The sequence below is a fragment of the Indicator indicator genome, chromosome 32, assembly GCF_027791375.1.
Source record: "Indicator indicator isolate 239-I01 chromosome 32, UM_Iind_1.1, whole genome shotgun sequence".
NCBI classification, from domain to species: Eukaryota; Metazoa; Chordata; class Aves; order Piciformes; family Indicatoridae; genus Indicator; species Indicator indicator.
The window spans coordinates 7597893-7621602 of NC_072041.1; the positions used below are offsets into that span (position 1 = coordinate 7597893).

At 53.7% G+C, this 23710-nt stretch overlaps 1 protein-coding gene across 1 annotated transcript; it reads right to left on the reverse strand.

Moving 5' to 3' along the window:
- Positions 1 to 928: 928 nt before the first annotated feature.
- LOC128977435 (protein-arginine deiminase type-3-like) lies at positions 929 to 20095 on the reverse strand. Its single transcript, XM_054394972.1, has 16 exons — positions 20004 to 20095; positions 15874 to 16054; positions 14818 to 14890; positions 14679 to 14740; positions 12811 to 12943; positions 8256 to 8381; positions 6744 to 6922; positions 6562 to 6665; positions 6377 to 6488; positions 5647 to 5754; positions 4564 to 4712; positions 3358 to 3502; positions 3176 to 3269; positions 2642 to 2721; positions 1252 to 1380; positions 929 to 1162 (listed from the first exon to the last, which is right to left on the reverse strand). The coding sequence occupies exons 1-16, from the start codon at positions 20093 to 20095 to the stop codon at positions 929 to 931; spliced, it is 2001 nt and encodes a 666-aa protein (XP_054250947.1).
- Between the last annotated feature and the right edge of the window lie 3615 nt (positions 20096 to 23710).

The following is a 23710-nucleotide window of genomic DNA, read 5'->3' on the forward strand; positions in this document are numbered from 1 at the left end:
CCTCAGCCTCTTTTTTCTACAGGTTGAACAACCCCAAGTCCCTCAGCTGATCCTCACCAGACCCCTTCTCCAGACCCTTCACCCTTCTGTGGACCTGCTCCAACCCCTGGGCTCAAACCTGAACCCAGGACTCAAGGTGTAGCCTCCCCAGTGCCCACTCCATGGGGACAGTCCCTGCCCTGCTCCTGCTGGCCACACTTGCTGATCCAATCCAGGGTGCTGGTCACCCACCTTGGCCACCTGGGCACTGACTGCTTCACCTCCAGCTGCTGTCAGCCAAAACCCTCAGGTCTTTGCTGGGCACTTTCTAGCCACTTTGCCCCAAGCCTGCAGCCTTCCTGGGGTTGTTGTGACCCAAGTGCAGGACCCAGCCCTTGGCCTTGTTGAGCCTCATCCCATTGGCCTCAGCTCATCAATCCAGCCCACCCAACTTGGAATATTAGGAAATTATTAGGTTGGATATCAGGAACAATTTCTGTCCTGCAAGAGTGGTCAGGGATTGGCACAGGCTGCCCAGAGAGGTGGTGGAGTCCCCATCCCTGGAGGTGTTCAAGAAACCTGTGGCCATGGCACTTGGGGATGTGGCCATGGTGGTGTTGGGTTGCTGGTTGGACTTGGTGATCTTAGAGGCCTTTTCCAACCCAAACAATTTCTCTTCACTGGGTTGTCATCCCCCCCAGTGTAACCATTTCAGTTGTGACTGCTGTGCTGGGAGAGCCATGCCCCTGTGCCGCACCGCCACCAAGTGTTACCCAGCAAGTGGAAAACCACCTTCCCCTGTGTCACCAAGCCCCAAACTCCTCAGCCAGCAGCAGGAGACCAGGGGAAAGCTGCAGCCCATTTTTATTTCAAGCCACCACCTCTGAAGGCACTTGGAGGGATGGGGGAGCAGGGTTTGGGGAGGAGGAATATTGGTGCTGGAGCCACTTCATGGCACCATGTGCCACCACTTGAAGGCGAAGGGCTTCCGGCGGACATTGGTGCCGCAGTGAACCTCCCCAAGGAGGAGGTGGTAGGAGAAGAAGTCGTCAATGAAGGTGCAGGTGAGGCCCAGGGGCTCCAGCAGTGCCCTCACTCGCTCCTCCAGGCAGCACTGCCCACCCACCACCGGGCCAAAGGGCTTGGGGATGCCCAGGTGCCTGCCCAGCACCAGCATGTTCACCTGCAGCACATGGAGGGTGGTGAGAAGACAAATCCCAGCCCAGATCCACACCCCAGGGCTCAGGGCAAGGAGAGGAGGGTGACTGATACCATGTCTGGAAAGAAGGCTTCGGCCCCGCTGTCCACCTTGCCCCGGAAGAGCTGGGGGAGGTCAATGATGTCCTGCTCAGCCAGCCCCAGAGAGCGCTTCAGGATGTCCCTGTTCCAGTTGATGCAGCTCTGGTGGGAAGGAGGAGACAGGAGTCAGTGGTGGGGCTGGAGAGGGAGAGAGGGAGGGAGGGATGGATGGATGGATTGGATAGATGGATGGATGGATGGATGGATGGGTGGATATATGGATGGATTGGATGGGTGGATGGATTGGATGGGGGGAGGGACTGGATGGATTGGATGGGTGGAGGGATGGGTAGCTGGAGAGATGGATGGGTGGAGAGATGGATGAGTGGATGGAGAGATGGAGAGAGGGATGGAGAGGTGGGTGGGGGGATGGGTAGGGGGAATAAGGGGGGGTGGATGGGTGGGTGGCGGGAGGGAGGGAGGCTGGCTGGCTGGCAAGGTGGATGGATGGATAGTGGATGGGGGGTTGGATGGGTGGGTGGATGGATTGGATGGATTGGATGGGTGGAGGGATGGATTGGATGGGTAGATGGATGGATTGGATGGATGGATGGATTGGATGGGTGGATGGGTGGGTGGAGAGAGGGATGGAGAGAGGGATGGAGAGCGGGAGGGATGGATGAGGGGTGGGAGGGTGGATGGGTGGGTGGGAGGTGGGGGTGGATGGGTGGGGGGTGGAGGAAGGGAGAGAGGCTGGCTGGCTGGCAGGGTGGATGGGTGGATATTGGAGGGGGGATGGATGGATGGATGGATGGATGGATGGATGGATGGATGGATGGATGGATGGATAGATGTTGGCTGGCTGGGTGGATGGATTGGATGGATGGATATTGGAGAGTTGGATGGATTGGATGGATGTATGGATGCTGAATGGAGGCTGGCTGGATGGCAGGGTGGATGGATGGATATTGGAGAGTTGGATGGATTGGATGGATGTATGGATGCTGAATGGAGGCTGGCTGGATGGCAGGGTGGATGGATGGATGGTGGAGAGATAGGTGGATGGTTGGAGGGACAGAAGGATGGACAGAAGGATAGATAGGTAGATGGTCAGAGGGACAAATGGATGGAAAAAGGGCTGGGTGGACAGATGGAGGGAGAGATGGGTGGGTGGATGGGTGGACAGGGAGACTAAGGGATGGGTGAGTAGATGGAAGGACAGGGATGGACAAAGCAGTGGACAGACGGATGGATGGAGGGAGGAATGGGTGGAGGGATGGAGGGACAGCAGCAGAGGGATGGACAAAGGGAGAGGTAGAGGGAGGGAGGGATGGGTGACTGGATGGTGGGACAGACGGACAGACAGAGGGCTGGTTGGACAGATGGAGGGATGGAGGGATGGATGGATGGAAAGGAGCCTCACCTGAACATAGTTATTGAACTTCCGGAGCTCTTCATTGGCCAGAATCTCATTGATTGTTGGCTTGGAGACCTTCTGCAGTCCTGCAGCACAGAAAACGAGGCAGGAGCCTTGGGATGAGACTCTGCCTCCCTGGAGGTGTTCAAGGCCAGGCTGGATGAGGCCTTGAGCAACCTGGGCTGGTGGGAGGTGGCCCTGCCCATGGCAGGGAGGGTGGAACTGGATGTTCTTTGAAGTCAATTCCATTAGGTCTTTAAAGTCCTTCCTTAAGGTCCCAAACCACTCTAGGATTCCATGGCTCCTGGGTCAGAGCCAGGAGCTCCCACCCCACCTCTGATCTCCATCCCCAGCAGGGAAATCCACCTCATGTGTCTTTTAAACTAACTCTGCTCAATTCTCCCCTCCTCCCCTAGCTGCAACCAGCACTTCCCAGCCAGCAGCTGGGTTTGGGGGTGTTGTGTGTGTCCCCCACGCTACATTTTGCAGGAGAAAGGGGAGGGGAACCCCACCAAGCCCCAGTCTCCATCCACCCCCTACCTTCAAACATCGCAGCCTCACCAAAGCCTTCCTCTTGCTTCTCCTTGAGGAGCTGGTAGCAGGCGCTGGGGCTGGCCAGGAGCAGCCGGAAAGCCTGGGGAGGGAGAAAGGGGAGGATTTGGGGGGGGAGGGAGGGATTTGAAGCTTGCACCTCACTTTTTCCCCTCCCTGGGACTCGTTACCTTCCGGTCAGGAGCGGGGACGAAGCTGAGGAACTCATCTATGTGGCCAACAAGAAGCCAGTCTGAGAAGAGCTCCACTGGAGCCTGCACTTGTTGGGCGATCAGAAAGTCCTTGACAGCTTTGGCCATCCGCCGGCCACCGAACCTGGGGGGGCACAAGGAGGGAGCTGCCACTCTGGGAGGGGGGGATGGGGAGGGGGGGGGGGCAAGGTGATGCTTGGCTTGCAAAGACCCTCAAGTGTGGCATGAAATGGGCACAGCATCTGATCATGGGGAGTTCCACCTAAACACGAGGAGGAACTTTGCTTTGAGGGTGGTAGAGCCCTGGAGCAGGGCTGCTGAGAGAGGTGGTGGAGTCTCCATCTCTGGAGGCTTTCCAGCCCTATCTGGATGTGTTCCTGTGTGACCTGCCCTAGGTCACTCTGCTTTGGCAGGGGGGTTGGACTCAGTAATTGCTGGAGGTCTCTGCCAACTCCTACTTGGGTCACACCAACCTCATGCAATGCTCCAGGCTTGGGGCAGAGTGGCTGGAAACTACCCAGCAGGAAAGGACCTGGGGGTGTTGGTGGACAGCAGTTGAAGATGAACCAGCAGTGTGCACAGGTGGCCAAGAAGGTCACCAGCAGCCTGGCTCGGATCAGCAATGGTGTGGCCAGCAGGAGCAGGGCTGGGATTGTGCCTCTGTACTAAGCACTGGTGAGGCCACACCTTGAGTCCTGGGTTCAGTTCTGGGCTTCTCACTCCAAGAAGGACATTGAGAGGCTGGAGCAGGTCCAGAGAAGAGCAGGGAAGCTGGGGAAGGGTCTGGAGAACAGGGCTGGGGAGGAGCAGCTGAGGGAGCTGAGGGTGCTCAGCCTGGAGAAAAGAAGGCTGAGAGACCTCATTGCTCTCTCCAACTCCCTGAAAGGAGGTTGGAACCAGGTGGGTTGGTCTCTTCTCCCAAGGAACAAGAAATAGGACAAGAGGAAATGGCCTCAGGTTGTGCCAGGGGAGGTTTAGGTTGGAGATGAGGAACAATTTGTGTCCTGAAAGAGTGGTCAGGGACTGGAACAGGCCCAAGGAACTGGTGGAGTCCCCATCCCTGGAGCTGCTCAAGAAATGTGTGGCCATGGCACTTGGGGACATGGGTCAGTGGCCATGGTGGTGTTGGATTGCTGGTTGGACTGGATGAGCTTAGAGGTCCCTTCCAACCCCTCCCATTCTCACCTGGGGAAGCTGCTGCCGATCAAGATGCGACCCAAGGGGTACTCCTTGCCCTGCACCGACACTGGGGGGCTCACCTCCAAATTCCCAAAGGAATCCAGGCCGGAAGCACCCTCTGGTGCCTTCCTGGACACATAACCAAAGTCAGGGCCCTGGAAAAGGGAGGGGGAAAAGGCAAGAATGGGTAAAAAAATGTCAATTGTGGTTAGAAAAAAGGAGTTAATAATGGTTGAAAAAAAAGAGTCAATAATGGTTAAAAAATGGCAATAATGGTTAAAAAATGGCAATAATGGTTAAAATAAAGGCAATAATGGTTAAAAATGGCAATAATGGTTGAAAACCAGGCAGTAATGGTTAAAAATGGCAATAATGGTTAAATAAAAGGCAATTGTGGTCAGAAAAGAGTTAATAATGGTCAAATAAGAGTCAATAATGATTAAGAAAAAGGAATAATGGTTTAAAAAAGGGAATAGTGGTTTTTAAAAATGCAATAATGGTTTAAAAAAGTCAATAATGGTTTTAAAAAGGGAATAATGGTAAAAAAAAGGCAATACTGGTTAAAACCCAGGCAGTAATGGTTAAAAATGGCAATAATGGTTAAATAAAATGCAATTGTATTTTAAAAAGAGTCAAGAATGGTTAAGAAAAGGCAACTATGGTTAAAAAATGGCAATAATGGTTAAAATAAAGGCAATAATGGTTAAAAATGGCAATAATGGTTAAAAATGGCAATAATGGTTAAAAATGGCAATAATGGTTTAAAATGGCAATAATGGTTTAAAAAAATTACAATTACGGTTAAAAAGAGTCAATAATGGTTAAAAAAGAGTCAATAATGGTTAAAAAATGCAATAATGGTTTACAAAAAAGACAATTATGGTTTAAAAAGAAAGTACAATTATGGTTAAAAAAAAAGCTGCAAGTGCTCAAAGTGAAGCTTTCCCAACCCAGCCGTGGGGCTGGCTCTTCCCCTCTTCAAAAAAAAAATGCAAGGAAAAAATTGGATTTGTTCTAATTTAATTTTTTTTAGGGTTTTGCAGAGCTTTAGGCCTCGTTGGAGGAGGGAGGAGGGAAGGGGTCAGGTACCAGGATGCGCTTGACAGGGAAATCCATCAGGCCGCCGTCACGAGGTGAGTCGAAGACGACAGGGAAGGTCTTGTGGGGAGCTTGGATGTAGCCAAATTCCATCTCATCCTGGAGAAGGGATGGAGAAGATGGGGAAGGGATGGAGAAGGGATGGAGAAGATGAGGAAGGGATGGAGAAGATGAGGAAGGGATGGAGAAGATGAGGAAGGGATGGAAAAGATGAGGAAGGGATGGAAAAGATGAGGAAGGGATGGAGAAGGTGGAGAAGGGGTGGAGAAGATGAGGAAAGGAGGGAGAAGGGAGGGAGAAGGGATGGAGAAGGGAGGGAGAAGATGAGGAAGGGATGCAGAAGATGAGGAAAGGATGGAGAAGATGAGGAAAGGAGGGAGAAGGGAGGGAGAAGGGAGGGAGAAGGGAGGGAGAAGGGAGAGAGAAGGGAGAGAGAAGGGAGAGAGAAGGGAGAGAGAAGGGAGGGAGAAGTGAGGGAGAAGGGAGGGAGAAGGGAGGGAGAAGGGAGGGAGAAGGGAGGGAGAAGGGAGGGAGAAGGAGAGAGAAGGGAGGAGAAGGAGAGAGAAGGAGGAGAAGGGAGGAGAAGGGAGGGAGAAGATGAGGAAAGGATGGAGAAGATGAGGAAAGGATGGAGAAGGTGGAGAAGGGATGGAGAAGGTGGAGAAGGGTCCATCTGGAGCTGCTGCAGCAAGGCTGGGGCTGAGCACCATCCTGCACCCACCTGGATCCAGCGGTCTTGGCGGTTGTCCAGCGCCGGGCAGATGGTGAGCGGGCACTTGGCACTGTCAGCCATGGCACGCACAGCTGCCACGAAATCCTTATTGTTTTCCACGCTGGGAAGGAAAAATGGGATGTGGGAGCTGAGCCAGCAGCAAGGCAGGATGCAGCCACCCACTCAGCACCCACCTGCAGACAAAGACCTCCAGTGGTGCTAAGGTGTTGGGGGTCATGATCCAGGGAGCCATGCGGAAAACCACCGTGTCGGTGAAAATCGGAGTCTCCAGCAAGTCCTGGGGCGAGGAGGGGACAAGGTTTGGGATCTCCTCCCCCTTGTAATGGCTCATCCCAACCCTTCCCACAGCCGATACCTTCTCTGGGCTCTCCAGCAGCGTCACATGGAAAGCCACCAGCCCTGAGAAGTCAACGTCAGGGAAGGAGAGGCCTTCCACGTAGAAGATGCTCTCATCCTGGTGCCGGCTGGGTTTGATGGTGTAGGAGAGCTTCAAGCCCCCCAGCACGTGCTTGTACTCCTTCAGTGCCATGCTGTCTGTGGGTGCAAGCACCATGCAGCCCCCCTCAGACAGCTGAACCCCTCTTCTGCAGCCTTTTAGTTGCTAAAACTTTGACCAAAAAGGGTATTTTTGACCCCGTAAAGCACAAGTTCGCTTGGTGCAGGAGATAAACCAGCCCCAGGGGATGGAGGTGGGATGCAGCTGTTGGATCTGCCCCCCTGCAAGGTTTTTATAAGATCAGAGAATTATAGAATTATTTGGCTTGGAAAAGACCTCTGAGATGATGGAGTCCAACCAACAACCCAACACTACCATGGCCATTAAACCATGTCCCCAGGTGCCATGGCCACACCTTTCTTGAACACCCCCAGGGATGGGGACTCCATCACCTCCATGGGCAGCCTGTCCCAATCCCTGACCACTCTTGCAGCAAAGAAAATTTTCCTACTCTCCAACCTAAACCTTCCCTGGGGCAATTTCAGGCCATCTCCTCCTGTTCTATCACCTGATATATCTTAGAATGATAGAATCAGTCAGGGTTGGAAGGGACCACAAGGATCATCTAGTTCCAACCCCCCTGCCATAGGCAGGGACACCTCACACTAGAGCAGGCTGGCCAGAGCCTCATCCAGCCTGCCACTCCAGGGATGGGGCCTCAACCACCTCCCTGCACAACCCATTCCAGGCTCTCACCACTCTCATGGGGAAGAACTTCTTCCTCACATCCAGTCTGAATCTCCCCACTTCCAGCTTTATATCTTGGAGTGAAAAGCCCAAACCCGAGCCCAGGACTCAAGGTGTGGCCTCACCGGTGCCCAGAACAGAGGGACAATCCCTGCCCTGCTTCTATTGGCCACACTCTTGCTGATTCAGGCCAGGGTGCTGGTGACCTTCTTGGCCACCTGAGCACACCCTGGCTCACCTACAGCTGCTGTCAACCAACATCCCTCAGGTGTTTCTCTGCTGGGCACTTTCCAGCCACTCTGCCCCAAGCCTGGAGCCTTCATGGGGTTGTTGTGACCCAAGTGCAGGACCCAGCCCTTGGCCTTGTCGAGCCTCATCCCATTGGCCTCAGCTCATCCATCCAACCCACCCAACTCAGTGTCATCTGCAAACTAAGTGTGCACTCAATCCCCTCCTCCAGATCATTGACATTAAACAGAATCTGCCCCCAGCACCACGCTCTGGGGAGTGAGCTCACCAACTTGTGAGCGGTCACTGACCGGAGTCATCTCCCCTCCCTCCCCTCCAATTCCTGGGGCCCAGCCAGCAGCCAGTTTTCAACTCAGTGAATCAGGTTGGATCCTGATCATTTGGGGGTGGTGTGTTCCCCACCCCCACCCCTGGACCCCATCAGCAGGCACTCACTGCCACTGTAGAACACGCCAACTCTGTCAGCAGTGCTGTAGTCGGTGTGGAGGACGAGGCGGTGGCCGGTGAAGATGGTGCGGGGACCCCGGGTGCGCAGTACCAACTGTGACATGTCCTTCAGGTCTGGGGGTGGGGAGAGAGGAAAAGGGGTGGAAGGAAGGAAGGAAAATTTGAGGGGGGGTTCGGGGGGTGTTGTAGTTTTAGGCTGGAGCTTTCAAATTTTCCACAGATCTCAAAGAGAGAGTGGTTAGAACGGAAATAAATCACTGCTGGGAGTAAAAAGGGAAATCATGAGAAGTTCTGAAGGATCCCATTGGGTAGATAACAGCCAGACAAACAGTCCCATCAGATAGATAACAGACAAATAATCCCAGTGGATAGATAAGAGACAAACAATCCCATTGGATAGATAATAGACAAACAATAAGTCCCACTGGACAGATAACACACAAGCAATCCCATTGGATAGATAACAGACAAACAATCCCATTGGATAGATAACAGCCATAAAACTTAGATCTGTGAGTCACTATTGGGTGTAGAAAGGAAAATCATGAGACGTTCTAAAGGATCCCATTGGATAGATAAGAGACAAACAATACCATTGGATTGATAGGAGACAAACAATCCCACTGGATAAATAAGAGACAAACAATCCCATTGGATAGATAAGAGACAAACAAACAATCCCATTGGATAGATAACAGCCAGAAAACTTAGATCTGTGAATCACTATTGGATGTAGAAAGGAAAGTAATGAGAAGTGCTAAAGAATCCCATCAGGGAGATAACAAACAAACAATCCTATTGGATAGATAAGAGAAAAACAAACAATCCCATTGGATAAATAAGAGACAAACAATCCCATTGGGTAGATAACAGACAGAAAACTTAGATCTGTGAATCACTATTGGGTGTAAAAAAAGGAAAAATAATGAGAAGTGCAAAAGAATCCCATGGGATGGGGGCTGGTTGTGTGGGGTGGGGGCTGGCTGTGTGGGATGTGCCTCAGGTGCTGACTGGGTAGGTTTAAACTGGACATTAGGAAGAATTTTTTTCCCAGCAAGAGTGGTCAGGCATTGGAATGTGCTGCCCAGGGAGGTGGTGGAGTCACCAACCCTGGCTGTGTTAAAGGTGGTTTGGATGTGGTGCTTGGGGTGCTATGCTTTAGGGGTGACCCTTGCAGGGTAGGGTTCTGGGTTGGACTTCGTGATCCTGAGGGGCTTTTCCAACCTGAATATTTCTGTGATTTCTGTGAAATAACTCTCTGCTCTTTTTTCTTGTCCCTTTCTGTCCAGGGAGGCAAGGAGGGAGGGGAAGCGAGTGGGAAGCTATTAGCAGCTCCCTTGTGGTATTTTTTTTTGGCCAGGGGGTGGTTCTTGTGCTGTTTATTAACTGTGAATGCCTGTAAATATTGTAAACACCTGTAAATATATAAATACCTGTAAATACATAAATATATAATTACTAAGGACAAGTGCAGGGTCCTACATCTGGGGAGGAATAACAGCAGGCACCAGGACAGGTTAGAAGATGCCCTGCTGGAAAGCAGCTCCACAGAGAAAGACCTTGGAGTGCTGGTGGGCAGCAAGTTCTGCATGGGACAGCAATGTGCCCTTGTGGCCAAGAGAGCCAAAGGGATCCTGGGGAGCAGCAAGAAAGGTGTCCAGCAGGGCTGGGGAAGTTCTTCTACCTCTCTACTCTGCCCTGCTGAGACCACAGCTGCAATCCTGTGTCCAGTTCTGGGCTCCCCAGGTCAGGAGAGACAGAGACCTGCTGGAGGGAGTCCAAGGGAGAGCCAGGAGGATGATTTGGGGACTTGAGCATCTCCCCTGTGAAGAGAGACTGAGAGCCCTGGGGGTGTTTAGTGTGGAGAAGAGAAGGCTGAGAGGGATCTGATCAATGTCTGTCAATAGCTGAGGGGTGGGGGGCAAGGGGAGGGGGCCAGGCTCTTTTGGGTGGTTCACAGAGATAAGCCAAGGAACAATGAGTTCAAACTTGACCAGAGAAGATTTCAGCTCAACATGAGGAGAAACTTCTTGATAGTGAGGGTGACAGAGCACTGGAGCAGGCTGCCCAGAGAGGGTTGTGGAGTCTCCTCCTCTGGAGTCCTTCCAACCCCACCTGGATGCATTCCTGTGCAGACTACCCTCGGTGACCCTGCTCTGGCTTGGGACTGGATGATCTCTGGAGGTCCCTTCCGACCTCTGATATACTGTGAGGCTTTGAAATATTGTAAATGCCTGTAAATAAATACTGTCAATCCCTGCAAAAATATTGACAATCTCTGTAAAAATATTATCAATGCCTATACAAATATTGCAAATCCCCCTAAACATTGTCAATTCCTCTGAATATTGTCAATTCCTCTAAACATCGTCGATCCCTCTAAACATCGCTGATCCCTCTAAACATCGCCGATCCCTCTAAACATCGCCGATCCCTCTAAACATCGCCGATCCCTCTAAACATCGTCGATCCCTCTAAACATCGCCGATCCCTCTAAACATCGTCGATCCCTCTAAACATCGCCGATCCCTCTAAACATCCCCGATCCCTCTAAACATCGCCGATCCCTCTAAACATCGTCGATCCCTCTAAACATCGTCGATCCCTCTAAACATCGCCGATCCCTCTAAACATCGCCGATCCCTCTAAACATCCCCGATCCCTCTAAACATCGCCGATCCCTCTAAACATCGCAGATCCCTCTAAACATCGTCGATCCCTCTAAACATCGCAGATCCCTCTAAACATCGTCGATCCCTCTAAACATTGCAGATCCCTCTAAACATCGCCGATCCCTCTAAACATCGTCGATCCCTCTAAACATCGCAGATCCCTCTAAACATCGTCGATCCCTCTAAACATCGTCGATCCCTCTAAACATCGCAGATCCCTCTAAACATCGCAGATCCCTCTAAACATCGCAGATCCCTCTAAACATCGCCGATCCCTCTAAACATCCCCGATCCCTCTAAACATCGTCGATCCCTCTAAACATCGCCGATCCCTCTAAACATCGCGATCCCTCTAAACATCCCCGATCCCTCTAAACATCGCCGATCCCTCTAAACATCCCCGATCCCTCTAAACATCGCCGATCCCTCTAAACATCCCCGATCCCTCTAAACATCCCCGATCCCTCTAAACATCGTCGATCCCTCTAAACATCCCCGATCCCTCTAAACATCGCCGATCCCTCTAAACATCGCCGATCCCTCTAAACATCGCCGATCCCTCTAAACATCGCGATCCCTCTAAACATCGCGATCCCTCTAAACATCGCCGATCCCTCTAAACATCGCCGATCCCTCTAAACATCGTCGATCCCTCTAAACATCGCCGATCCCTCTAAACATCGCCGATCCCTCTAAACATCGCCGATCCCTCTAAACATCGTCGATCCCTCTAAACATCGTCGATCCCTCTAAACATCGCCGATCCCTCTAAACATCGCCGATCCCTCTAAACATCGCCGATCCCTCTAAACATCGCCGATCCCTCTAAACATCGCCGATCCCTCTAAACATCGTCGATCCCTCTAAACATCGTCGATCCCTCTAAACATCGTCGATCCCTCTAAACATCGCCGATCCCTCTAAACATCGTCGATCCCTCTAAACATCGCCGATCCCTCTAAACATCGTCGATCCCTCTAAACATCGTCGATCCCTCTAAACATCGCCGATCCCTCTAAACATCGCCGATCCCTCTAAACATCGCCGATCCCTCTAAACATCGCCGATCCCTCTAAACATCGTCGATCCCTCTAAACATCGTCGATCCCTCTAAACATCGCCGATCCCTCTAAACATCGTCGATCTCTCTAAACATCGCCGATCCCTCTAAACATCGCCGATCCCTCTAAACATCGTCGATCCCTCTAAACATCGTCGATCCCTCTAAACATCGCCGATCCCTCTAAACATCGCCGATCCCTCTAAACATCGTCGATCCCTCTAAACATCGCCGATCCCTCTAAACATCGCGATCCCTCTAAACATCGCCGATCCCTCTAAACATCGCCGATCCCTCTAAACATCGTCGATCCCTCTAAACATCGCCGATCCCTCTAAACATCGTCGATCCCTCTAAACATCGTCGATCCCTCTAAACATCGTCGATCCCTCTAAACATCGTCGATCTCTCTAAACATCGCCGATCCCTCTAAACATCGTCGATCCCTCTAAACATTGCAGATCCCTCTAAACATTGCAGATCCCTCTAAACATCGTCGATCCCTCTAAACATCGCCGATCCCTCTAAACATCGCCGATCCCTCTAAACATCCCCGATCCCTCTAAACATCGTCGATCTCTCTAAACATTGCCGATCCTGTCTGTTTTGTACGTATTCACTGCGTTCCCTTGCAGGCTGCAGCTTTGCATGCCAACGCAGCTTCCCTTTGCTTCCATCCGGGGCTGGGCTGGCAAATTTAACATCGGAGAGGGGAAAGGGGGGAGGGGGAATTTTCAACCCGCCACAGGGTGGGAGGAGGAGGGGAAAAAATGAGGAAGGGGAGGGGTTTGTGGATGGGCCGGGGAGGTACCGGCGAAGGAGCGGACGGTGGTGTCGCGGTTGTCCGGCTTGGTGCCTTGCAGACTCCTGGCCTCGGGGTCGTCGCGGTCGCAGTTCACCAACAGGATGGCTCCGTGCCCATCAGGACCCCAGGTCCAAGTAGCCTGCAGAAAGGGAAGTGTGGCAGTTTAGGCTCCTAAACTGAAAGCCACAAGGTTACTCCTCTGGTGTCCAGCTCGGTAGGTGGAGGCAGGCAGTTTGCTTCCCATAAAGCCTGCACCCTGATAAATCTGGCTGCAAAGTCTTTCCCTTTCTTTTCCCTCCATCTCTGCTCCCATGGGAGATGCTTTCTTGTCAGGTAATAGTTCCCTTTCTTTTCCCTCTTTCTCTGCTCCCATGGGAGATGCTTTCTTGTCAGGTAATGGTGGGGGATTATCTCAGCCCTCTGTGGTCTCTTCAGGCCTAATGCCAGGGTAAGAAGCAAGGGCAGTTTAAGCTCCTAAACTGAAAGCCACAAAGTTACACCTCCGGTGTCCAGCCTGTGGAGGCAGGCAGTTGTGGATTGCTTCCCATAAAGCCTGCACCCTGATAAATCTGGCTGCAAAGTCTTTCCCTTTCTTTTCCCTCCCTCTCTGCTCCTATGGGAGATGCTTTCTTGTCAGGTAATGGTTCCCATTCTTTTTCCTCCCTCTCTGCTCCCATGGGAGATGCTTTCTTGTCAGGTAATGGTGGGGGATTATCTCAGCCCCCTGTGGTCTCTTCAGGACTAATGCCAGGGTAAGAAGCAAGGGCAGTTTAAGCTCCTAAACTGAAAGCCACAAGGTTACACCTCTGGTGTCCAGCCTGGTAGGTGGAGGCAGGCAGTTGTGGATTGCTTCCCATAAAGCCTGCACCCTGATAAATCTGGCTGCAAAGTCTTTCCCTTTCTTTTCAGTCCCTTTCTGCTCCCTTGGGAGATGCTTTCTTGTCAGGTAACAGTGGAGGACCTCTTGGTATCTTCAGGTCTAATGCCAGGGTAAGAAACAGAGGGGAAGCAGTTTCAGACCTGACCAGCCTCACAATGGTTTGGGGAGGGGGGAAGAAAGAGCCCTGAGGGTTTTGGGTGCACCCCAGGTGGGGAGAAGGGAAGGGTTGGGGGTTTTGGGTGTGGTGTAAAGGAGCTCTGTATGCTTTGGAATATGCTCATCCCTGATGCTTTGGAGCTTTTGTAGCCTGTTAATTGCTTTTCCATTTAAACTTGCCATGTCTGGAGCCCCTATTATAGGAAGGATCTGGAGGTGCTGGAAGGTGTCCAGAGAAGGGCCATGAGGGTGAGCAGAGGGCTGGAGCTGCTCTGCTATGGGGACAGACTGAGAGAGTTGGGGTTGTGCAGTCTGGAGAGGAGAAGGCTCCAAGGAGACCTTCTTGTGGCCTCCCAGTATCTGAAGGGGGCTCCAAGAAAGCTGGGGAGGGATTTTTGAGGGTGTCAGGGAGTGATAGGACTGGGGGGAATGGAGCAAAACTAGAAACAGGTAGATTCAGATTGGATGTTAGGAAGAAATTCTTCCCCATGAGGGTGGTGAGACACTGGCACAGGTTGCCCAGGGAGGTGGTGGAAGCCTCATCCCTGGAGGTTTTTGCAGCCAGGCTGGATGAGGCTCTGAGCAACCTGCTGTGGTGTGAGGTGTCCCTGCCCATGGCAGGGGGTTGGAACTGGCTGAGCCTTGAGGTCCCTTCCAACCCTGACAATTCTGATTCTCTGACTATCCAACCCCCATCATTCTTTTTGCCCCTTTTGGGGCAACTGAGCATCTGTCCTGCTCTAAACTAGGCCAGGAACAAAGCAGGGCTGGGGGTGTCAGCCACCCCCCTGACCCCTCCCACGGTGGTCCCAGGGGGCTCCCAGCCCTCCTTTTCTACCTTGTCCAGCAGCGTCCTGCTGACCGCTCCGCTGCGGCTGGTGTCGGCATCCAGCGAGACCTCTGCGGGGAGAGGGATGCTGGGAGGGGCTGTCCCCAGCTGGTGCCACCTGCTGGGGGTCCTGTGCCCCCTCACTTACCCACACAGGTGAGGTACAGCATGGCTCTGCCTACGGGCACTCCGCCGGACTCCCCAAAGTAGGAAATCCTGACCTGAAGGAGGAGCAGCTGCTCACTGCCAGCGTGCAAGGAAGGGCCAGACCCTGCCTGCTGCTCAGCAGTACCCTCCAGCACCCACCAACACCCCCACCAGCACCCACCAGCTCCCTCCACCCCCACCAGCCCCCACCTACACCCTTCAGCACCCTCCAGTCCCCACCTATGCCCTTCAGCACCCTCCAGCACCCACCAACATCCTTCAGCACACTCCAGCATCCACCAGCATCCTCCAGCACCCACCAACACCCTCCAGCACCCACCAGCACCCTCCAGCATCCACCAACATCCTTCAGGACCCTCCAGCACCCACCAACATCCTCCAGCACCCACCAACACCCTTCAGCACCCTCCAGTACCCACCAACATCCTCCAGCACCCACCAACACCCTCCAGCCCTCACCAGCAGTCACCAACACACTCCAGCCCCCTCCAGCACACACCAGTTCCCCCACCAATACCCTCTGGCATCCTCCAGCATCCTCCAGCACCCTCCAATACCCACTGGTACCCACCAGCACCCTCCAGAACCCACCAGCAGTCACCAGCCCCCACCAGCACCCTCCAGCACCCACCAACACCTTCCAGCACCCACCAGCACCCACTAGCACCCTCCATCATCCTCCAGCACCCTCCGATACCCTCCAGCCCCAACCAGCACCCTCCAGCCGCCACCAGCCCTCACCAACCCTCACCAACACCCTCCAGCACCCACCAGCAGTCCCCATCAGTACCCTCCAGCCCCCTCCAGCACCCACCAACACCTTCCAGCACCCACCAGCAGTCACCAGCACCCTCCAGCACCCACCAGCACCCTCCAGCATGCTCCAGCACCCTCCAACACCCTCCAGCCCCGACCAGCAGCCTCCAGCCACCACCAGCCCTCAGCAGCACCCTCCAGCACCCACCAACACCCTCCAGCACCCTCCAGAACACACCAACACCCACCAGCCCCCCTCCAGCCCCCCCTCAGCCTCCACCTTTTCATCCCCCACGTCCTTGCTGAGAGCATCCATGGCCAGCAGCACCTCGGCCCCGGCGGCCAGGGGCCAGCGGCCCACGAGGGAGGGCAGCTTGATGCTCTGAGTCTCATGCACCACATAGAGCTTCACCCCCGGCGTCCCCTGCACGTGGAAGGTGACAGCACCTTTGGGTGCAGAGCTGGGCAGGGAGGAAAAGGCCAGTGAGAGGTCTGCTGGCAGGGCAAAGAGCAGCAGAAGCTGGTGGAGGACCTCGAACGCGAGTCCTGGGAGGAGCGGCTGAGGGAGATGGAGTTTGGTTAGTGCCCAGAAGAGGAGGCTGAGGGAGATGGAGTTTGGTTAGTGCCCAGAAGAGGAGGCTGAGGGAGATGGAGTTTGGTTAGTGCCCAGAAGAGGAGGCTGAGGGAGGTGGAGTTTGGTTAGTGCCCAGAAGAGGAGGCTGAGGGGAGAGCTCATCATAGAATCATCATAGAAATCATCCTAGAATCAGGCAGGGTTGGAAGGGACCTCAAGGCTCAGCCAGTTCCAACCCCCTGCCATGGGCAGGGACACCTCACACTGGATCAGGCTGGCCAGAGCCTCATCCAGCCTGGCTGCAAACACCTCCAGGGATGGAGCCTCAACCACCTCCCTGCACAACCCATTCCAGGCTCTCACCACTCTCATGGGGAAGAACTTCTTCCTCATGTCCCATCTGAATCTCCCCACTTCCAGCTTTGTTCCATTCCCCCCAGTCCTATCACTCCCTGAGATCCTAAAAAGTCCCTCCCCAGCTTTCTTGGAGCCCCCTTCAGATACTGGAAGGCCACAAGAAGGTCACCTCAGAGCCTTCTCTTCTCCAGACTGCACAACCCCAACTCTCTCAGTCTGTCCTCATAGCAGAGCAGCTCCAGCCCTCTGCTCATCCTCATGGCCCTTCTCTGGACACCTTCCAGCATCTCCATAGCCCTCTTGTAACAGAGGCTGCAGAACTGGATGCAGTACTCCAGGAGTGGTCTCAGCAGAGTGGAGCAGAGGGGGAGAATCACCTCCCTGACCCTGCTGGCCACACTTCTCCTGCTGCAGCCCAGGCTCTGCTTGGCTCTCTGGGCTGCAAGTGCTCACTGCTGGCTCCTGTTGAGCTTCTCATCCCCCAGCACCCCCAAGTCCCTCTCCTCAGGGCTGCTCTCCAGCCAGTCCCTGCCCAGCCTGCATTTGTGCTTGGGATTGCCTCCACCCAGCTGCAGGACCTTGCCCTTGGTCTTGTTGAACCTCCTGAGGTTGTCCTGTGCTCACCTCTCCAGCCTGTCCAGGTCCCTCTGGATGCATCCCTTCCCTCCAGCCTGTCCAGGTCCCTCTGGATGGATCCCTTCCCTCCAGCTGTCAGCAGCACCACACAGCTTGGTGTGATCAGCAAACTTGCTGAGGGTGCACTCAATGCCTCTGTCCATGGCACCAACAAAGATGTTGAACATCTCCCTCTAGGACTACCCCAAAGGAGGATGGAGCCAGGGGGGGTTGATCTCCTCTCCCATTCAACAGGTGACAGGTTGGAGTTGATGAGCTGGGGGTGGCTGATGGTGAAGCCCATCCAGAGGTTCCCTCAGTTCATCCTCCTCCTGCAGGTATGGGCAAAAGGATACCTGCCCCCACCTTGCTTTGCACCTGCACTCAGCACTGGTCAGGCCACACCTTGAGTACTGTGTCCAGGTTTGGGCCCCTCAGTTCAAGAAAGATGTTGAGTTGCTCAAACATGTCCAGAGAAGGGCAACAAAGCTGGGGAGGGGTCTGGAGCACAAGGCTGGGGAGGGGTCTGGAGCACAGCCCTGTGAGGAGAGGCTGAGGGAGCTGGGGGTGTTCAGCCTGGAGAAGAGGAGGCTCAGGGCAGACCTCATTGCTGTCTACAACTACCTGAGGGGAGGTTGTAGCCAGGTGGGGGCTGGGCTCTGCTCCCAGGCACCCAGTACAGAACAGAGGACACAGTCTCAAGCTGTGCAGGGGGAAGTTTAGGCTTGAGCTTAGCAAGAAGCTCTTCCCAGACAGAGAGATTGCCCTTGGGATGTGCTGCCCAGGGAGGGGCTGGGGTCAGCATCCCTGGAGGTGTTTAAGCAAAGCCTGAATGAGGCACTTAGTGCCATGGTCTGGGTGATCAGTGAGGGTTGGGTAATTTGTTGGATCTAATGATCTTGGAGGTCTCTTCCAACCTGATTGGTTCTGTGATTCTGTGATCTCAGGAGGCTTCCTCCAGCCTCCCCAGTTCTGTGATTCTATCTAGCATGAGGCTATCTGCAGGAGATGCAGATCCTGCCTTGCAAAATGCAAGGAATCCTGCGACATGGAATTGCAACCAGGTGTGCAAAAACACCATGAATCCTGCACCATCTTCTAGCAATGAGTCCTGCAAGGTGCAACTGCAGCAAGTCCTGCAGTATGCAGCAAATCTCACAGTAGTCAGCAAATCCTGCAAGGTGCAACTGCAACAAGTCCTGCAACGTGCAATGAACCCTGCAAAATGCAACTGCAACAAGTCCTGCAATGTGCAATGAACCCTGCAAAATGCAACTGCAACAAGTCCTGCAACGTGCAATGAACCCTGCAAAATGCAACTGCAACATGCAGTCATAATAAATCCTTTAATGGAAGGCAAGTCCAGCAAGATGCCATTGCAACAAGTCCTGCAAAATGCAATGAACCCTGCACAATAGAACTGCAGTAAGTCCTGCAACATGCAGTCATCATAAATCCTTAAATGGAAGGCAAATCCAGCAAGGTGCTGTTGCAACAAGTCCTGCAACATGCACTGAATCCTGCAAAATGTGACTGCAACAAATCCTGCACTGTGCAGCTGCACTAAATCCTGCCACATAGAATCATAGAATCACAGAACTGTCAGGGTTGGAAGGGAGCTCAAGGCTCAGCCAGTTCCAACCCCCCTGCCATGGGCAGGGACACCTCACACCACAGCAGGTTGCTCACAGCCACATCCAGCCTGGCTGCAAAAACATCCAGGGATGAGGCTTCCACCACCTCCCTGGGCAACCTGTGCCAGTCTCTCACCACCCTCATGGGGACCGGTTGGATCCATTCCCGCCCAGTCCTATCACTACCTGACACCCTCAAAAGTCCCTCCCCAGCTTTCTTGGAGCCCCCTTCAGATCCTAGAAGGCCACAAGAAGGTCTCCTGGAAGCCTTCATCTTCTCCAGCCTGCACAACTCCAACTCTCTCAGCCTGTCCTCATAGCAGAGCAGCTCCAACCCTCTGCTCATCCAGCAAATCCTGCAACATGCAATTGCAACAAGTCCTGCAAAAATACCACAAATCCTGGAATGTTCCACCACAGCCAAGGCCTGGAGCTGTTTGAGGATGAGGGGTTTATTGTCTGGGACACCCCCCCAAACATCCCCACTTCACCCCACAGCAGCGAGCCCTGCCAGGTTGCATCCCCTGAAGAGGGAAGCAAAACTGAGACCTTGGGACAGGCTGCAACTGGCAGTGCTCCTCCCCAGCATGAGAGACCACGGGAGATGTGCCAAGGAGCAGGAATCCAAAGCTGCCAGAAGGAAAACAGAGGGGTAAAACCCACCCTAGGGCCAGTGGGAGAGAATGGGCTGCTGCCTGCAGCAGCTGTGCGGCTGGATGGGATGCATGGAGGAAAACAAAGCAGGGAAGCTGTTGCTTGAGCTGAGCTTTGAGGAAGCAAAACAAAAAAGGAGCAAAAAGCTGCTGCTGCAAACCACCTGAGGTTGGGCTGGGGCCAGGAGGTGACACCCCGGGCAGCAACCCCGTGGTGGTTTCACTCTCCACATTCCTCCCCAAAACCAGGAAATAATTCCATTTTTGAGGAGGACACAACAGCCTCTGCACCCAGCTTGGGGCATCACTGAAAAGCTCCTGGGAGGGCTTTTTGCACTCCAAACCCCTACAAAATGCTCCCTCGGAGAGGGGGTCACAACCAGGCTGAGTTTGAGCATCTTCGTCCCCCCTTGGGCTCAACATCCCCGGGAAGATCCACCCCAGCTCTGCTGCTGAAAGGAGAGCTCAGAATAGCTCTGAGCTATATTTATCAGCTTGATTAATGAGATAAAAGCAAAAAAGAAAGCAGATTTTGTTCTTCACCTCCCTTCCCTCCCCCCCTCCTTCCCTTGCTTACCCACAGACGTCCAGGGAGAGCTCAGTGCCCAGCACGCAGACGGTGCTGGTGGGGCGCTGGGTAGAGAGCTGGACACGGCGCTGCTGGGCCATGCTGGCAGGCCCCTGGGGCACCCTTAGGTGCTTGTGATGGGTGGCTCGGGGTGGGGGGGGATGGGGGGGAATTTATAAAGCCTGGCTACTGGGAGGGGATTAAGCAAAGCCCAGCTTAATCCCACCTCCGGGCTGGGTGTGCGCGGTGCCCGGCCGCGCTTCCTGGCGGTGGGGCATGAATCAGTGGCAGGGGGGGAAATGCACCCAAGACACCCACGAGGGGTTGGGGCTTCTTTGGGTTATTTTTTTTCCCTAGATTTTAAAGAAGCTCCCATGTGAGGTTGGTTGGTTGGGTTTGTTGTTTTTTTTTTTCCCCTTCTCCCCACTCAGCAACAAAGAGAAGCTGCTGTGACCGAGCCACCCTTAAACCCACGCTGTAAAATATTCAGTGTGACACAGGAGCTGAGCTGGGGCTGTGCCAGCACCGGGCTTGGCTAGGTTTTGTTTCTCCTTCTAAAGGGTTTTGTTTGTCTGGGTGGAAAACAAACTGGCTGCAATTCTTCCTTTAGGTTGGGGGGTGGGGGGGGGATGGGGTTGAAAGAGCCAGCTGGGTGCTTGTCCCATCCCTGGCCTCAGCAGGGGTTTATTGCTTTTTCTAAAGGGTTTGGGTTGTCTGGGTGAAGAACAAATTGGCTGCAAGTCTTCCTTTAGAGGGGTGCTGAAGGTGGAAGCTGGGTGCTTGTCCCATCCCTGGCCTCAGCAGGGATTTATTTCTCCTTCTAAAGGGTTTGGTTTGTCTGGGTGCAGAACAAATTGGCTGCAGTTCTTCCTTTAGAGGGGTGCTTAAGGTGGAAGCTGGGTGCTTGTCCCATCCCTGGCCTCAGCAGGGGTTTATTTCTCCTTCTAAAGGGTTTGGTTTGTCTGGGTGGAAAACAAATTGGCTGCAATTCTTCTTCCTTTAGAGGGGTGCTGAAGGTGCAGTCTGGGTGCTTGTCCCATCCCTGGGCTCAGCATAGGTTTATTTAGGGTGTCAGGGAGTGATAGGACTGGGGGGAATGGAGCAAAACCAGAAATGGGTAGATTCAGATTGGATGTTAGGAAGAAATTCTTCCCCATGAGGGTGGTGGGAGACTGGCAGAGGTTGCCCAGGGAGGTGGTGGAAGCCTCATCCCTGGAGGTTTTTGCAGCCAGGCTGGATGTGGCTGTGAGCAACCTGCTGTGGTGTGAGGTGTCCCTGCCCATGGCAGGGGGGTTGGAACTGGCTGAGCCTTGGGGTCCCTTCCAACCCTGACAGTTCCATGATTCTCTGATTCTCCTTCTAAAGGGTTTGGTTTTCCTGGGTGGAAAATAAATTGGCTGCAACCCTCTTCTTCTGGGGAGTGCTGAAGGTGTAAGCTTGGTGTTTGTCTCATCCCTTGGGTTGCTGCACAGGCTTTTGGGGGGTGGGTCTGTCACCTGCAGCGGGGAGGCAGCAGGACCCAGCATGGCTTTCATGGTCTTTGTTTTAATTAAATCCTCATCTGGGCGTGGGAGAGGCCTTTGTGGCTGCAGCTGTCCCCACACCAACTCCCTGCGGGGTCAGGTGCTGCTGGAATTTAATATCCCTCCTCAGGACTCTGCAGAGCCAGCAGGGGAGGGGAAATGGGGTTGGAAAGCATCTTTTGGGACCAAAAAAAAAAAAAGAAAAAAAGGAAAGAAGAGGTGACAAGTGGGGTGTGTGGCTCTCATTGGGAGCTTTTCTCACTCACCTCCAATGCTTCAGCAGCACTTGGAAATGCAGCGTGGCAGCAGCTTGCAGGGGACACCACACAAGGTCTGACTATGGCCCCCCCAGAAAGTGAGTCTGGCCTCATAATAGCTCCTAGGGTTGGAGCTAAGTGATAGAATCATGGAATTCTTTCACTTGGAAAAGGCCTTCAAGGTCATGGAGTTCAACCATCAACCCAGCACCTCTGTGGCCATCCAACCCTGTCCCCAAGTGCCATGGCCACAGGTTTCTTGAACATCTCCACCACCTCCCTGGGCAGCCTGTTCCAATCCCTGACCACTCTTGCAGGGAAGAAATTGTTCCTCATGCCCAACCTAACCCTCCCCTGGCACAATCTCAGGCCATTTCCTCTCCTTCTCTCACCTGATATGAGGGAGAAGAGACCAACCCCCACCTGACTCAAGCCTGCTTTCAGGGAGCTGGAGAGAGCAATGAGGTCTCCCCTTGGTCTCCCTTTCTCCAGACTAAACACCCCCAGGTCCTTCAGCAGCTCCTCACCAAATCCTTTTTTCCCCCCCATCTTCCTTGCCCACCTCTGGTCTGCTCCAGCCCCTCAATGCCCTTCTTGGAGTGAGGAGCCCAAAACTGAATCCAGTCTCAAAGTGTGGCCTCCCCAGTGCCCAGCACAGTGGCACCATCACTTCCCTACCCCTGCTGGCCACACTCCTGCAGATCCAAGCCAGGCTGCTGGTGGCCTTCTTGGCCACTTGGGCACACTGCTGGCTCATCTTCAGATGGCTGTAAAGCAGCACCCCCAAAGTGCCTGGGGCAGGGGACCAGTTTCAGTTCCTGGTGGCAGTTCCTGCTGGGTGAGGGCAGTGCAGGCAGCAGGGCTGGGCAGGGATGCCAGCTCAGCACAGGGAAATGTCACTGCTTGAGCTGCCATGAAAAGAGGCAAAGAGCAGCTCTGCCCTGGGGGGAGGGGGATTTACAGCTGATAAAGGCATCTGGAGGATTAAATAGCTTGAGGAGGACAGATTGAGACTGAAGATGAGGAAGATATTCTTTAGAGTGAGGGTGGGGAGATACTGGAACAGGTTGCCCAGGGAGGCTGTGGATGTTCCCTCCCTGCAGGTGTTCAGTGCCAGGCTGGATGAGGCCTTGAGCAAGCTGGGCTGGGGGGAGGTGTCCCTGCCCAAGGCAGGGGTTGGAACTGGATGAGCTTTGAGGTCCCTTCCAACCCAAACTCTTCTATGATTCTATGAATTTAGGGAGGGAATTATTAGCTAGAAACCAGGGCCAAGGGGCTGTAAGAACCTTTAGCAGTGGGATGGAGTCTCAAACCCCCCAGAGCAACCACTCACCATGTTCCTGAAGACACCTGGTGTGGTCCCCATCCCCTAAACCTACTGCTGTTAAAGATGGGCTGGAGCTGCTCTGCTGTGATGACAGACTGAGAGAGTTGGGGTTGTTCAGTCTGGAGAAGAGAAGGTTCCAAGGAGACCTTCTTTTGGCCTTCCAGGACCTAAATGGGGCTCCAAGAAAGGTGGGGAGGGACTTTTGAGGGTGTCAAGGAGTGATAGGACTGGGGGGGGGCGGGGGGGGGCGAATGGAGCAAAACTAGAAGTGGGGAGATTCAGACTGGATGTTAGGAAGAAATTCTTCCCCATGAGGGTGGTGAGAGACTGGCACAGGTTGCCCAGGGAGGTGGTGGAAGCCTCATCCCTGGAGGTTTTTGCAGCCAGGCTGGATGTGGCTGTGAGCAACCTGCTGTGGTGTGAGGTGTCCCTGCCCATGGCAGGGGGGTTGGAACTGGCTGAGCCTTGAGGTCCCTTCCAACCCTGACAATTCCCTGATTCCATGTGCTCAGAAAGGACATTTGCAACCCAGCAGTGAAGGAAGAAAGGAGGGGAGCTGCGGAAGAGCTGCACCCTCAGTGTCAAAGCAGCTTTATTGGTGAACCCCTT

Excerpts from the sequence above, each read along its gene's own strand:
- LOC128977435 (XM_054394972.1), bottom strand. The coding sequence starts at position 20,095 with ATGGCCCAGCAGCGCCGTGTCCAGCTCTCTACCCAGCGCCCCACCAGC. Across the intron at positions 14,891-15,873 it reads AGGACGTGGGGGATGAAAAG|GTCAGGATTTCCTACTTTGG; the intron begins GTGGAGGCTGAG and ends CTCCTCCTTCAG. Across the intron at positions 2,722-3,175 it reads TGAGGCTGCGATGTTTGAAG|GACTGCAGAAGGTCTCCAAG; the intron begins GTAGGGGGTGGA and ends TCTGTGCTGCAG.